A 15,868-nucleotide genomic window follows, 5' to 3' on the forward strand; every position below is an offset into this window, starting at 1 on the left:
TAAAAGCCTTACCTACCTTACCTTACCAATCAAAAATCACTTACCATCAGAGTGTTCCCACACTGTAGAGTTCCTTTTCCCAGCATGCATTTGAATAAAATTTCAACACACGATTACTTTTTACTCTGTTTACGTCAGTGAACGCTGTTAAAATCCCCAGTTTAGGTTTCCTAAACCGGAAGTAAGGTGAGGAATTCGATTTTAACCTTATTTTTTACCTTAAATTCGTATTTTTATTGGATCGCTCGCAGGCTCGCGCTCTCTGTTTCTTCTATATATAGGAGCCTCACGCGCACAATAGAATGTATATAATTAGGTATCCGGTATTCTGTAAGTGTACCCATTACAAAGGACAGGTTCTAAATAAGCAATAGATTAACAGGAAAATAATGAGCACTGTTCACACACTACAGTAAAATCTATACTTTTTTATAAATCAATGCTTATAGCTATATCATTACAGCTATGTAATCATAAATATAATATAATAATTCATAAACATCAGACAATCAAAATCTCTCATAAGAATATGCAACTTAAATATAAATCAAAAGTAGTGACTTAGATGTGAATATCTTTCATAAAATATGATTATGGGATTATATGAAAAATTCCTTCAAAGAATGAATATTTATCATCTCTAAGGATAATTGTTTGTTTTGGAATATGTTTTAGAATTCATCTGATTATCAATTATTCTTTTACATGAAAAACAAAATACATTTTCTGTTAACAGTTAAGATTGACATTATTTAATTTTTCTGTAAATTTCTTGTCACATGGCAACAAGTGTTTATTGGTAGAGATTGAGTTCCAGCACTGTACAATTAGGTTAACTTTATCCATGTTTATACCTGAAATTATTTGATTTCATTTTATTCCAAAATTAATATAACACTCAATGTGTACACATGATATTCAACAAGTACATTCTGTAACTATCAATACAATAACAAGCAATAAAACTTTAAAATATTTGAAACATTTGACACAAAATAGACTCATCTTCACCACTTAGTTCATTTAACCATTTGTCTATTTGTCTATGTAATATTTCAACATACACAAAGAAGTTAGCCCCAAGTATTGTAACTATCAATACAATAACAAGCGATAAAACTTTTAATTTTTTGAAACATTTGACACCCAACAGAGTCACCTTGAACACTTAGTTAATTTGTCTATGTAATATTTCAACATACACAAAGAATTAGTTTTAGCAACAATCAAGTCAGAACATATGCCATAATTTCCTGGTAAGAACATGTGTTTACCCAACAATTCAAGTCAAAGAAAATCAAAATTGTTCCCATATTCTGTTATTTTTTTAGCTTCTGTTAATCTGCTGTCATTATCTCTGAACATTGAGGAAATCTACCTTTGAGAGATACATATAGATACAATGACCAAATTTACTTTTGTCAAAAAAATACCCCAGTACAACTCATACATGTTAATAATTAGACATAAATAGACACAAAATTCTATTTCATATTAATGGATAAGTCACACATACCAACAAATCATAACTTTAATGCTTTGTGCTTAATCAAGATTTTTGTGTGTAGGTTGAACTAGTCATACAGACATAAACTGATACTGACTACTAGTATTTGATACAGCTATTCTTCTAATTTCCTTAATTTTGATTGAAGATAAGTTTTCTGTAACTTTAGAACTTCAATCTCCAGTAGAAACTTCTCTCTTTCTAGGACTTCTAAGGAAGTTGTTGATATGGATGTTGCTGCTGATAGTGATGCTGATGCTGCTGATGCTGATGATGACTGTCCCACCTGTGATGTAGGATAAGGACATCTCACTCCCTCTTGAACTGGATCTAACTCTCTGAAACACAGATGTAGATTATCAGTATTGTATTCATCAAAATATATCATTACTTTTTAAATCCTGTTTTCTGTTATTATTTTATCTCTTCAAAGATTTTCAGACAAATATAGAAACAAGGTTTATCTAATTTCTAATTTCAACTTTAATTTTAGGAATTCAAATGGTCAGGTGTACATGGTCAGGGGAACTCATACAATTGTTTCAATATGTTATTACCTACTTTTCAAAGGACTGATCTAGCGCTAGGAGCTGGATGAAACTAGAATCCATGGACATCGGCCCAATCCCTGTCAGCACTGTATTCTCCCGGCCTATACAGTCCACCACAGCTTCTGTAACTGGGCTAATTGGTGTTGGGGGAGGTCCACCACCTGAAAATATTGTCAGACATTAATTATTGTAATTCTAAAAAATTGTTTTTTTCCACTTAATTGGAATTACTCATACTATCTAAACATACGGTAAAGGTCATACGAAACATATTACACAACTCACCCAATGTCATCTGCACATATCATATATAGAAGATTACTATTTTTCGTAACAAATACCATGTTTACCTCATCAAGCAAGATAGAAATTTGATGTTTTTATGATTTTGCAATGAAGACTCATCTGTGTGATATTTTACATTTTACAGTTTTCTGCTGGAAAAAGTTTTAAATAGTTGTATGACAGAAAGTAAATTTGATTTATAACGGAGAGTAAAATTGTTAGGGTCAGTAGCAAAATTTGGGGTCAGTAGTTAAATCGGAACCCCAAGATTTTTTTTAAGGCCCTAACCCCAATATGTTACCCTCCATAGGACATAAATTACAAAATTTACCGGTTGCAGTTGTTGCATTCTTGAAAGTGCTGTAATTTTTTTTGCCCGCAGACTTAAGGTTTTTCCATTTCTTTATAACCTCATCTCTGCTTCGTTGCTGTCCAATTGAATTGATGGTGTCAGTGATTTTCTAAAACAAAAAGTTGTTAACAACTGGATTAATATCACCTCCTTGATTTGAAAATAACAAATTTTTGTTGGGCATTCTTCAATTGGAGGATGGAAAACGAAAATTATTTTAATTGATGAAAAACTAATATTTCAGTGCATTTAATGATTTCTCTGTTGATTATTTCAAGTCGGAGGGAACAAAGGTAAAAAGGTTGCAAAAAATGTATATAATTACACCTTTAAGGCTTAGTAATTGTGTACCATTAATCATAGATATGTGTATTATAAACTGAAGTAAAGCCCTTTATTGGATTCCAAAACAGAATGTAGAGAATATTACTGTAAATAAACAATCTTACAAACAGCATCCGTCATATCGTAAGAAGGGCATTGTCTTTGTTTCAATTCAACTATTTTTTTAAATATAGCAATTCGGAGAGGGTAAAGATACCCACCTACATAAAACACTCAAGGGAATACATCAAGCAAATAAGGATGAAATACACTATTTTCTTTGCACAGTTTGGGCATACTTCAATACAGGTGTCTCTAGAATAATGGAGCACAACACAGTGACACATTGCTCAGTTCCAGTTTTGGAGTCACATAACCTATCAGTATTTCCCTCACCTTTTGAAAACAGGGATAAAAAATATTTTAATCATTGTGAAAATGTCAAAATTAGGAATGCTATATTAGCCATAAAACACGTACTCCATGCGCATCTTTAGCCTACACTTACATGTGCTTATCTATGGATATCTATCTACCTATCTATCTGTCTCTGTCTGTCTGTCTCTGTGTGTCTGTCTGTGTGTGTCTCTCTCTCTCTTGATAGACAGACAGACAGACAGACAGAGAGAGGCAGACAGAGACAGAGAGAGACTCAGAGACAGCCTAGGCTGGTCCACTTGAAACTGTTCTCATCAATAACACTGGCACAGGAATGTGCAATTACATATTTTGCATCAGCCTTGACAACGGTAAAAATTGTCGTTCATATCTGATCATGTGTATAATTTCTCCTACAACAGCACAGTGATTCTCTTCGCGAAATTCAAACACTGTAATTCCATTACTTTTGTGAGATAATTTACATGAAAGACTCTTTCTGATTGGCATTTTAAACTTCATCTGATCAACTGACTCAGTACTGAATCACACAACATTTTACATGATATAAAATCACTCGAGATTTCACTCACTTGCCATGTCTCCTGGCGACTCGTGGCCGTCACTCCCTGGGAAAATTTCCCCTCAATCGTTTGCTTGCTCGCCTTGACGAGATCCGCTAATAGGAGGCACTCATCCTTCGTCCAGTTTGGCTGCCTTTTCCGTGAACTACCACAACTACCGGCGTTATCAACATCTGTCATTTTGTTTACGAGTGTCGTCTGCTGTAAACATCCGGGGAATTCCGGGGATATCCCGTGACGTCAGGAAATTTGTCCTGGGATTTCCCTTGACAACATGCGCACGCATGGATATGAACCTGACTAAGTTTTTTAACGCAGACTTAGCTAAGTCTCTGACTTAAGTTTATAATGAATACCGACTTAAGTTTTTGACTTACCTAAGTCAATTTTTTTAGACTTAGGAAAAAACTTAAGAAAAATCTTAGACTTTTATAGAATACCGCCCCTGGTGTCCTAACTGACTTTAAGGGATCCATGCATACACAACGCTATTGCGTTTTGTGCCCTTTAGAATCTCTTGCGACGGACAATCAAGACATGTTATTCTCTGGAGCTAACGTGTTAGAGATAGGAGAACAATTATTCTCCCTGGCGAAAGCAATGGTGATTTATATTATTAAAATTCAAATATTCCATATTAAAATTTCACCCATAAAATACAATGTTTTAGCTCGTATTATACTGATGCCATGTCATTATTGTGCAGAATACATAAAAAGTTTGGATTCAGTTAACAAAAATGTTTGATCGTATTGCACTCACATCAGAATGCTTTGATAAATATGTAGGTGCTCATAAATAGAAAATGCATAAATATGGGTTCACTAAAAATTAGTTCACTGATACTGCGGCATTAATGATTCTGTAACATAAATGCAGAAGCAATATTTCGCAGTATTAAGTAAGTATTTATTTCCTTTTTAGAAACGTTAGTTTGTTAGTCGTTGTACAGGAATAGCTTTCACAGGTTTTGTCCAGTTTATTATTTCCTCATTAGGAAATGAAACATTTAGTGTTGAATACGAATTGAATAAGATAAATAATCATGGCGTGCAGATTCACAGCTTTGATGTGTCATAATTGATGACTGGATAACAGAATGATAACAGTGCTTGTGACCTAAGGGACAGCAGAAAGCCCATGGGAGCCGGAGCCACCTCGCAGTTGGTACTGGGGTTTTCGACGTTCTCCCTTCAGAATGATAACAGTGCTTGTGACCTAAGGGACAGTAGAAAGTCCATTGGAGCCGGAGCCACCACGCAGTTGGAACTGGGGTTTCCCACGTTCTCCCTTCAGAATGATAACAGTGCTTGTGCCCTAAGGGACAGAAGAAAGTCCATGGGGGCCGGAGCCACCTCGCAGTTGGAACTGGGGTTTCCCACGTTCTCCCTTCAGAATGATAACAGTGCTTGTGCCCTAAGGGACAGTAGAAAGTCCATTGGGGCCGGAGCCACCACGCAGTTGGAACTGGAGTTTCCCACGTTCTCCCTTCAGAATGATAACAGTGCTTGTGACCTAAGGGACAGAAGAAAGTCCATGGGGGCCGGAGCCACCTCGCAGTTGGTACTGGGGTTTTCCACGTTCTCCCTTCAGAATGATAACAGTGCTTGTGACCTAAGGGACAGAAGAAAGTCCATGGGGGCCGGAGCCACCACGCAGTTGGTACTGGGGTTTTCCACGTTCTCCCTTCAGAATGATAACAGTGCTTGTGACCTAAGGGGCAGTAGAAAGTCCATGGGAGCCGGAGCCACCACGCAGTTGGTACTGGGGTTTTCCACGTTCTCCCTTCAGAATGATAACAGTGCTTGTGACCTAAGGGACAGTAGAAAGTCCATGGGAGCCGGAGCCACCTCGCAGTTGGTACTGTGGTTTTCCACGTTATCCGTTCAGAATGACTAAGGACAATCACATTTCTAGGGGCGCCCATTCCCACAAAAACATTCACTGACCCAGGAGCGATTTGTGTGAGAGTGTTATCTTATGGAGTTCAAACTGACCACCAATCCCCCGCGCAAACGGTAGCACAGCTGGTCTGAAAACCCAATCTTGAAAATATTTCCCGTAATAACTCAACCATAAACTGAGGTTGCATTTGTTGGTTAGCTGTAAGGATCGGGTTTCAAACAGCACGATATCAGGCATGCTGTACTACGGCGACAAAGCTCATACCACTCAGGAGATAGTGTCCAGATATAAAGTCCAGAAGTCATCTGAATACCCTTTAACGCCATCGGGGCCATTGATTCCTTTGATTAGAAACTACATAACCCCTTCCATATCCGTGAGAAATCTTACGATAATACAATTTAAATTATAATGTGAGCATGTGTTTGTTTGACGCAGCTGTAGTGCAGCTGTATGACGCTGTGTTTAAACAATCGAGTCTGGACCAGACATTCCAGTGATTGACCCCATGAGATACGATGATAGAGCAGGTGTTTATGAATCACTATTAAATAGTGATGATACCCAGTGTTCGCGACGAGGTGGACGTATCCTTGCTCTACGAAGTCGTTCAAACCCTATACTTAAAATACGTAATCAATGGTCCCAACAGCTGAGAGGACCCAATCCGATGACACAAGACGGTCTGATACCGTCACAATTTCTGTACAGTGCTGTTTGAAATTGATGGAAAACAGATGAGAAATATAGCGATGGGGTTTATTACAGTCATGTTGAGTACTGTTGCTTGAATAGGGATTTAATAAAGCGAAACCATATTCTTGAATGGGAACGTTAGGACAGATCTATTACGATATTTGAAATTTGCACAAAAAAAGGAAATTAGAGATACAGACAAATAGAGATTACTGTACGGGAATCTGTATCATACTGGTCTTGCGAAACGAACGTCGGAATTTATTTATTTCTGAGCGAGAGCGAGGATAATACATGAATTCTTACACGAGTTTCGTAAAGTGAGTAGGAGACACGTACGAGTGTAACAATGTCTTTATTACCCAATATTTCCATACCTTTTTAACTCCCCTTAGAAAAGTGCGCTGATCATGACCGTCGTCTTAAAAATTAATACAGCTATCATCGAAACACGTCACATAAGGCATCATTCCAACCTTACGGCACAATGATATTCGATCGACACAGATAATACTATCCGGCTGACTTAACCAATGCACTGCCGCGCATGAAGTGATATTTGCACTTGTGCGCCAAAGATTTTTTATCAACTCGGTTATTTCTAACCCAATGGCCGTGTGTTAAACGGCTTCATATGTATTTCTGCAATTTACACTTTACAATTTTCTCCAGTGTATGAATTCGGTGTGCACTACTTTTGAAGTGCATCAATATAGTAGAGCAAGTAGTATGTGGAGTGAACATTTGTAATGAGTTTTATCCAAGGCATTTCTCTACAAAACAAACCTGTTGCTGTCCACACCAATACGACCAGCGTTACAGGTGAAACAACTCCACGTTCAGGGCATGCCAGGTGCATCTTCTTCTACATGAAAAGAGAAACGGACCAAATACATCAATTTAAGCACTCAAAAAGCTATCATGCATCTGTTAAACACACATTCCTACGTTGTGTTGGTGCCAATTGCTAGAATTTATAGATAAATAAATATTTCATCTACGTAATGAACGTACCTAAGTTATTTATCGTGCGGTAAGTATTACTTATTGCATACCATGAAACAACAGTCTTACCAGAATAATTGATGGATGTCTCTGTAACGAGAACAGCGCCCTCTACAAACTATTTGAAAGATTTCAATATGCAGTGATCAATGGAAAACAAGGATGCAGTTACTACTATTAGTCAGTTTCGATCCAACAATTTACGTGAGTCACACAGCTAGCACGTGTATAGCTGACACCGGAATGTTAGTTTTGTGTTAACCTTTTCTACTGTTAGGACAAATTGTGCTTTTTACTTTTGGTGAATAAATAATAAATTAAAATGATAACTAATGAATAAGTTTGTGTATTTATATTGCGCTAACTTCCATACAAAGTCACTTGCTTAAACCACACGTTCTTCGTTGTGGGGGAGGATGACTCTCCGTTACCAACCTTGCTTAGCTTCTAATTATTTGGGGGCTGGGTAGTCTAGTGGGATCACTCAACACCACATGCCGGTGACCCGGGTTCGACACATTACATGGGCACAATGTTATATGGATCCCCGCCGTGATATTGCTGGAATATTGCTAAAAGCTAAAACTCAGTCAGTCAGTCTAATTATTTGAGACCTGTGTTTTTTCACGGGATCACTCAACACCACATGTTAGGTGTATATGTGTATGTACACATTAAAGGCGAAAATGTATGGATGCCAGCTTCTTTATATGAGGAGCACGACGTTTTGGAGTATATTCCTACTTCTTCATCAAATAAAGGAGTATGAATATACTCCGAAACGTCGTGTTCCTCAGATAAAAAAGTTTACGTCCATAAATTCTCGTCTTTATGTGTATCACTTCTAAATGACGTTCAAAGACACTCTGTACATCTTGTATATATGAGTTACTGCACCCGACTGCATCTCTAAAACCAAGAGTAATCTACAACTCAAAACACTCACCTGGTGTACTTGCACACTTGTATATCATATGAATTTACCTCCGTGTCCAACGTGGAGTCCAACGCGGAATCGTCGGAGAAATAATGAAGAGGTTTGAAAGTCGTGGCTACAAACTGGTTGCCTGCAAAATGATGCAGGCTTCCAAGGCACACCTTGAAAAACATTATGCAGATCTGTCAAGCAAGCCATTCTTCCCTGGCCTTGTCAAGTACATGGCATCTGGACCCGTTGTTGCTATGGTTTGGGAAGGCAAGCATGTAGTAAAGATGGGCCGTAAGATGCTTGGCGCCACAAACCCAATCCGTATATTTACTGATGAAATGCGATGTGATGTTAACGTCATTCGAATTCATAATATGACGTCAGATTGAAGTGAAGTCATGACAGAAATAACGCACTGTTAAGGTCAATCGACATTTGTGTTTTTCTAAGAGTGTGGTCGTTATCAGTTGGTATAGTAGCATTCGTGTCACAATCTCGTTCTTTCAACATATTATAATGAAGTTTGTGATAGGCGTTCAGTAGGGGAAAAACATAACAACATCGCCGCTTTATACCGACAACAGCTGTAGAAGAGCTGTTTAAGAGCTACGTCTTGCCCCTTTATCATATGAACACCATATAGATTATGTATAGAAACAAATATATGTTTAGACCAGACAGGAGTAATATACAAAGATGATTGTGGGCGACGAAGCCAATTTATTAATATTACTGTCATGGCAACTCAGTCGTTACTGGAATGTTTCCAACTGTTTATTCTACAAGCCAAAGATTAACGAAACAATAGTATACATTTATCCGGCCTATAAAAGATAGTACACAATGCCATGACTGAATCTACATATGTATATGTCCTGTATAGATATCAAACAAAATACAATATCACAATAGAGCAACATGCACGCATTTTGTAATATCTATACTGTTATGTGCCGGTATTATTTATTGTGTATATGTATATAAGTTTGATTACTGTTGGTGAGAGGTGCATATTAATTACTGTTTCAATGATATAATCACTGTTCTTGTATCACATTACCTTGAAATGTGTACTGCAATCTATTTCCTACTGCCATAGAGACACCTTGGTATGAATTTGTGAACTAAGTTCATTTTAGAATACAATTGATAATTATATCACATTGCTATGTTGCTTGTTGCCTTCAGATCTAGTTCGACCCGTGAAGATCCGGGTTAGAATTGATCTTCAGTAACCCATGCTTGTCTTAAGAGGCGACTCACGAGATCGGGTGGTCAGGCTCGCTGACTTGGTTGACACATGTCATCGTATCCCAATAGCATAGATCGATGCTCATGCTGTTCATCACTGGTCCAGACTCGATTATTTACAGACCGCCACCATAAAGCTGGAATGTTGCTCACTGCGGCGTAAATTTTCACTCACTCACTCACTCACTCACTCACTCACTCACTCACTCACTCACTCACTCACTCACTCACTCACTCACTCACTCACTCACTCACTCACTCACTCACTCACTCACTCACTCACTCACTCACTCACTCACTCACTCACTCACTCACTCACTCACTCACTCACTCTAGTTCTCTTACACACTGATTCCTGGTTAACTTCTTAGTTTCAACCCGGGAAGCAACACGTAACACACTGCATTGTTTTAGGGGCAAAACCATTAACGTATACTAGGTACTGACGACTGTATTGCACTCTTTTGTGTGTTATACTGATTTCATGAACTCCTGTAAGTATTCATACATGACCTTCCCTCTCCGTGGGAAATACAAGCGTTCAAACACAATACATATTGTGAATGACTCATCAACCCCGAACTCCGACCCGGCTGAATTCTGGCTGCAGGAAAAGACACAATAGACTTCTAATTTTGTGACCCATTAGTAAGGTGAGGTGAGGTGAAATTGGGTTTAACGTCGTGCTTGAGAATATTTCGCTCATATGACGACGTGCATGCGTGTGTATGTGTATGTGCGGCTGCTTGTACTAGCCCAGACTTAAGCTGGTTTTATAGTGCTAGCCCACTGAGATACCATGCCGCAGTGAAGCATGAATACCCCACTCAGACACATTATACTAACTCCGAGCCGACCAGTCCTTGTTGTACCCATTAATGCCGTGCGCCAGGCGGGGACCAACAAGTACCATATTTTAACGTCTTTTGGTATGACGCGGTCGAACCCGCGACCTTCCGCTCTCCGGGCGGACGCTCTAACCACTAAACCACGGAGGCGGTCAGACCCATTAGTATGTGACATTGACACAGTGGTTAATGTGTGTTGTATTTACTTGTGAGTTTTATGAAATTGCCGTGTTAAGAAGTGCCGTTTGAGTATTGAGATTTTACAATATTATAAAGGCTTCTCAGCAGCCACTGATACATTAATCGAAGGTTGTCAATAGATCGATATTTGTGTGAAATGCTTGAATTAAAACAGGTTTCAGAGGGAACAGGATACCTCTTAAACAATTAGAATCAAGTAGTCCAGGCCACGATAGAATTAGTGTTTCACATGAAAACGGTAACATGTTGCCTACAGAGATATGTACCTGACCACATTCAAATGTTCGCTTACTAATTCACGTTATTTGCTATTTTTGTCTTATTTCCTCATGTACAGTAAGGGATGGAAAGACTTCATGTTGTGTCACACCATGGCTACCATGGCTACCCGGTATCATCTCTATTGAACTCTCTGTGAACTGGGAACAAGAAAGTGAAATAACACGAAGGGATTGTTCAGGTGAGCGAATGAGTCCGGTTTCACTCCGTTTATAGCTATATTCCAGACAGTAGACACGACCAGATGGGAATAAAACCCGCATCTTCGTCACCTGCGAACGCTTGAACCATTACGCTACCCCCACCGCCCATAGTTGTTTCAAACTCTCATCAAACAGTCTTTACCAAGTGCAATGTGAGTGAATGAGTGAGTGAGTGTGGTTTTACGCCACATTTAGCTATATTCCGGCAAGATCATTTCGAGGAACACCAGAAATGGGCTTCACACGTTGTATCCATGTTGGGAATCGAACCCGGGCCTTCAGCGAAGTGCAATGTAACAGGAAGTTTCAGTCAACGGGTGACCAGGTACACTGCTGCGGAATATTTCCCTGTAGCAAAATTACTAGTCATACAGGGGCGGTGGGATAGCCTAATGGTTAAAGCCGAAAACCCAGGTTCGATATTGTTATCTTTCTTTAGTGCCCCAACTTCTAAATAAGAGCGGTGGGGTAGCCTATTTGTTAAAACACACGGGTTCGACTCCTCACATGGGCACAATGTGTCAAGTCCATTTCTGGTGTCATCCACCGTCATATTACTGGAATATTGCTAAAAGCGGCGTAAAACCATACTCACTCACTACTAGTTATACAAATACTAGTAGTAGTTGCACTGATTATTTTCGTTATTTGCATTACATGATATTTGAGTCAGAACGAAGCTAAGTAGTGAAAAAATATACTTAAGGGTTTATGCTTTGAGACTGCTCAAAGTAATGTTCATTGTTCATCGAAATATCAAACTAGCGTTGTAAACATTGTCATAAACACGTTAAAATAACTACCTATTTCCGGGATTAGGATCCGGTTCAACATCGACTTCCAAGTATACAGTTACATTCGTTTGACAATACCTAATACATGAAAGAATAACTTAAAATTGAATAAAGTAAGTTGTTTATTTGTTGAACCCAGTGTCCAGCGTTTTAAGGACAGCAATATATACATGTGGAAACAATGACTCTATTTAGAGTGTTCTTCACTCATCTGGAAAATATATACAATCAATATAATTAGTACACAACTTTCTTTGGCACATACTGGGGCAGATATTTCCAATGTATGGGCCATGCAACACAACACAATACTCAATATTATTGCTTGCAACTGGGAAGGTATATACACAACATGATGGTCAATCATTTACATATGTAGTGTCTGGAACTATAACACAAGTGTCTCCTTTGGAAAGTCAACAGCAAGATAAACCAACAAAGCGTAGGTAGTGATGCATCTACACCACACTGACAAATGTTTCTGGGTCTGTAATCCCCTCCACATAATCGCGGCACAGTGTAGTATGAACACATCGCACATTACAGCGTCGTTTCCTTATTCATCACCAAGGTCATCATCCGCGTCGCCTGTGCGCTGTGTTGTTAGATACCTCACCTGTGCATTAGCAGAGGCAGCTATTAATTCCAGTAACTCGAGAGACTCACTGCTTGTCTGCATATCTTCATGTGTATCTGTTTGTCCATTAACACCGTGCAACCTCGAGCCTGACATGGGTTCATAGATATGTTCCTGATGCCAGTCTGGTCCGTCTACCACACCTACTTTGTCACCATCAGCCATCGCACCTGGAGTATCAATAACCCTTGGTTTAATATCTGGTACAGCATCAATCTCTTCCCTCATCCTGTTCCCTTGGCTCGGCTGTTCATGTGATGATTCTTTAAGGCAAGCCACCCTCTGTTCAGGTCTGGTGGTCAACAAAACTTGTTCCCTGCAGCCAGTGTCCACGTCCTGATCGTTGATCTCATAGTATTTATGCGCCAAATAGGTACTGGATCCACTACCTTCGGCTTGGGTGACTGTTACAGCATCCTGCTGGGACCTGTGTATCAATCAAACGACCACTGAAGCATATATTGCTGACCATTTATAGTTAACACTGTCAAATCCTCCACACTGTGCAGGCAAATATGTAATCGGTATTCTTAAGGAAACTTAAAACACCTCATTTACCTTCTTCGTTTTTTATAAATCTTCTTAACAGTCTGAAGAGCACCGATCAACAGAAATGTTGACAGGATGGAACACACAATCATCAGGATGTGGACAGTTTTCAGACCATCTGGTTCCCCTGGTGAGGCTGTGGTGGCATCTGAAACGTTTCATATACTACATTTTACTTTCATATGATAATGACTCTAAAGGACACAGTGTTTCTAAAGGATGTCAGTGTTTCGCTACATCAATCCAAGTAAAAAAATGTCTTTCAATGTTTTCAAAATGATTTGCATGATAGTATATGAAGCTACGACACGTGAAACATGGGTGGTACACGTAGCAAATGTGCCCAAGTCATGTATCAAACAGTGATATACCCTACCCTATGCACTGACAATTGATGGCAGGACAACGTTATGCACGATATGTTTGGACAGCAAGAAGAAAGGTAATGCAGATGATATGTAAGAACCTTAGATTTTTGTTCGAAATTTTCTGACATATTCTGCCCTTACCTGTGTGACAGTCTTCGCCGTGACATTTTCCATCGTCACACTCGAAGTAGCTCTCATCGCACCGTGTACACGTCTCTTTATGTTCGTCGCATTCTACACAAGATTGTGATGAGCAGGTAACATTGCAGAACGTTCCAAGGGAACCTAATATACAGGCACGACATTTCCCTATATCCTTATCACATCCGTCTCTACAGGTGGATGGACAAGGCGTTCTACAGTGTGGACCGTAATACCGGGGATTCTGACATGGTCCTATGCAATCATCTCCATAACGTTTACACTGTGTACAGGCTGCATCACAGTTCGCACCACAGTTGTCTCCCCTTTTGCCAGCAATACATCCCTCTGTACACACAACCAGGCTGTCCGTCTGACAGCGAGAGTTGAGACAGGTGTCTGGACAGTCATGTTCACACTGTTTACCGTAGAACCTGGAGTCCCGACACTGAAGACACTCTCCAGGTGACGTCAGATTGATACATCGTGGCACACACTCTCCTTCAACACAAACTCGGTTATCGTCCTCACAGTTGGTACAGAGTCTACTGGAAAACGCACGTGTTGCCACTGTAACGACAAAATGAACACTTGTAACATCTTCTGAGAAGTTTGTCACATTAACATACATGTGAATCAGTAACTGTCGGTCTAAAGATCCTTGTCCACAGGTTAAATATGAGTTACGCAGACACTTATATCTTTTTTAAACAATGCATTTTCTGTAACAATTATTATGCCCTGTTTATGATATATACACAAATATATACTTTACATTACCCGATCTGACATACGTTCCTATTATTAACAGTGTTTACAAATTCACGATTTATGTATAATTGACCTAAATATATAGATATAATCTAAAAGGTATAAACAGGTACCTGTTATCAAGGTCACCAGTGTAATCGTCACCGCCAACGTTGCCATGGTCAACGGTGCGCTGTTGAAAAACAGGCAATACTTGCTTGAAAAGTATATTGACTGTCATTAATACAACATTGGTTGCTAATGGTATATATGAAAGGATGAAAAGGTGAATCCTAGCATCAAATTAGAAATACAGAAACGACATGCTATAATAACCTGGAACAACTATTACATTTGCTATCTTACCTCGCAGGTGGGTGTAATATTGGTGCATCGCCCACGTGAGTTAACTGTGAGTTCGGAATACTTCCTCTCACTACCCTTGACCTAGGGCCGTGTGGGTTTTGTTGGAGATCATGGATCAGTTTCATGCACAATGCAAACACACCAGGAAGCATTTTGTGTACGTATGTTTCACCCGATATATCTCCTTTATACCAATTCGATAGGTGAAGTAAATTACTTTCTACATCATGATTGGAAAGGTAAAGAAAATTATAAGAAGCAAATCGGTGTATTTGATTGTACGTTAGAATGGTGAATATGGTTCGCAAACACCTGGTATTATCCGTATCTGGTAGTGATTCAAGAAAAATAAAGCGACCTTTCTATAGTCACAAAGACGCCAAAATAGGAGTCGTTAGTCCGATCCCGACTACATCATGAGCGTGATGATATCGGGTGTTTGGGAAACGGTGAACGTATCACGATCGGTGGCACTCGTCGTAAACACAGAAAGAGGCAAGTTGATGGTTTACCTGGAAAACACAGGGTCACTTGTAGTCGTATAGATAACTCGTATGTCAGACTCTGGTGTCATTACCGATTTCTTGTGATTATGGAAATGGTTTTGTCGCTTTTGTTCCAAGGTCGAGAACGAAAGTTGCTGTCCTCTGTAGGTGCAGCATCATACGTGTCATGAACCAGTTAGATAGTCAATATACTCAATGTAGCATGTTAATGTTTTTGAATGTGATACACAGGCTAGCTGATTGCTGTGTTCAGTTACAGATTATCAAGTCTCTTGGGTTGTTTTTTCTAGCGCACAATAAATCAAGATGTAAATAAGGAAGAAGAACCAAACACCAATACAACGGGGAATACAAATACAACAGGCCTTGTTTCCTCTTATGACAATTTACATTTTAGATTTGTTCCCTTATGTTATACCATACATGAAGTAGCCCAGTGAGTGTTACTGACGACGCAGCC

The 15,868-nt window shown here is 39.1% G+C and overlaps 3 protein-coding genes across 3 annotated transcripts in view; all 3 read right to left on the reverse strand.

Annotated features, from left to right (window-relative positions):
* LOC124289762 overlaps window positions 1–15,868 on the reverse strand; it is a 123,958-nt gene that overhangs the window by 77,174 nt on the left and 30,916 nt on the right. The gene's annotated exons all lie outside the window — the stretch shown is intronic.
* LOC124289774 lies at window positions 1,379–4,260 on the reverse strand. The gene is made up of 4 exons (XM_046726438.1): window positions 3,991–4,260; window positions 2,675–2,804; window positions 2,069–2,219; window positions 1,379–1,845 (listed from the first exon to the last, which is right to left on the reverse strand). The coding sequence occupies exons 1-4, from the start codon at window positions 4,159–4,161 to the stop codon at window positions 1,623–1,625; spliced, it is 675 nt and encodes a 224-aa protein (XP_046582394.1). The 5' UTR covers window positions 4,162–4,260; the 3' UTR covers window positions 1,379–1,622.
* LOC124289769 lies at window positions 12,201–14,982 on the reverse strand. The gene is made up of 5 exons (XM_046726432.1): window positions 14,903–14,982; window positions 14,671–14,732; window positions 13,787–14,356; window positions 13,287–13,425; window positions 12,201–13,155 (listed from the first exon to the last, which is right to left on the reverse strand). The coding sequence occupies exons 2-5, from the start codon at window positions 14,714–14,716 to the stop codon at window positions 12,648–12,650; spliced, it is 1,263 nt and encodes a 420-aa protein (XP_046582388.1). The 5' UTR covers window positions 14,717–14,732; window positions 14,903–14,982; the 3' UTR covers window positions 12,201–12,647.

The sequence above is a fragment of the Haliotis rubra genome, unplaced genomic scaffold, assembly GCF_003918875.1.
Source record: "Haliotis rubra isolate DU_JTF1 unplaced genomic scaffold, ASM391887v1 Scf449, whole genome shotgun sequence".
Lineage (NCBI taxonomy): Eukaryota > Metazoa > Mollusca > Gastropoda > Lepetellida > Haliotidae > Haliotis > Haliotis rubra.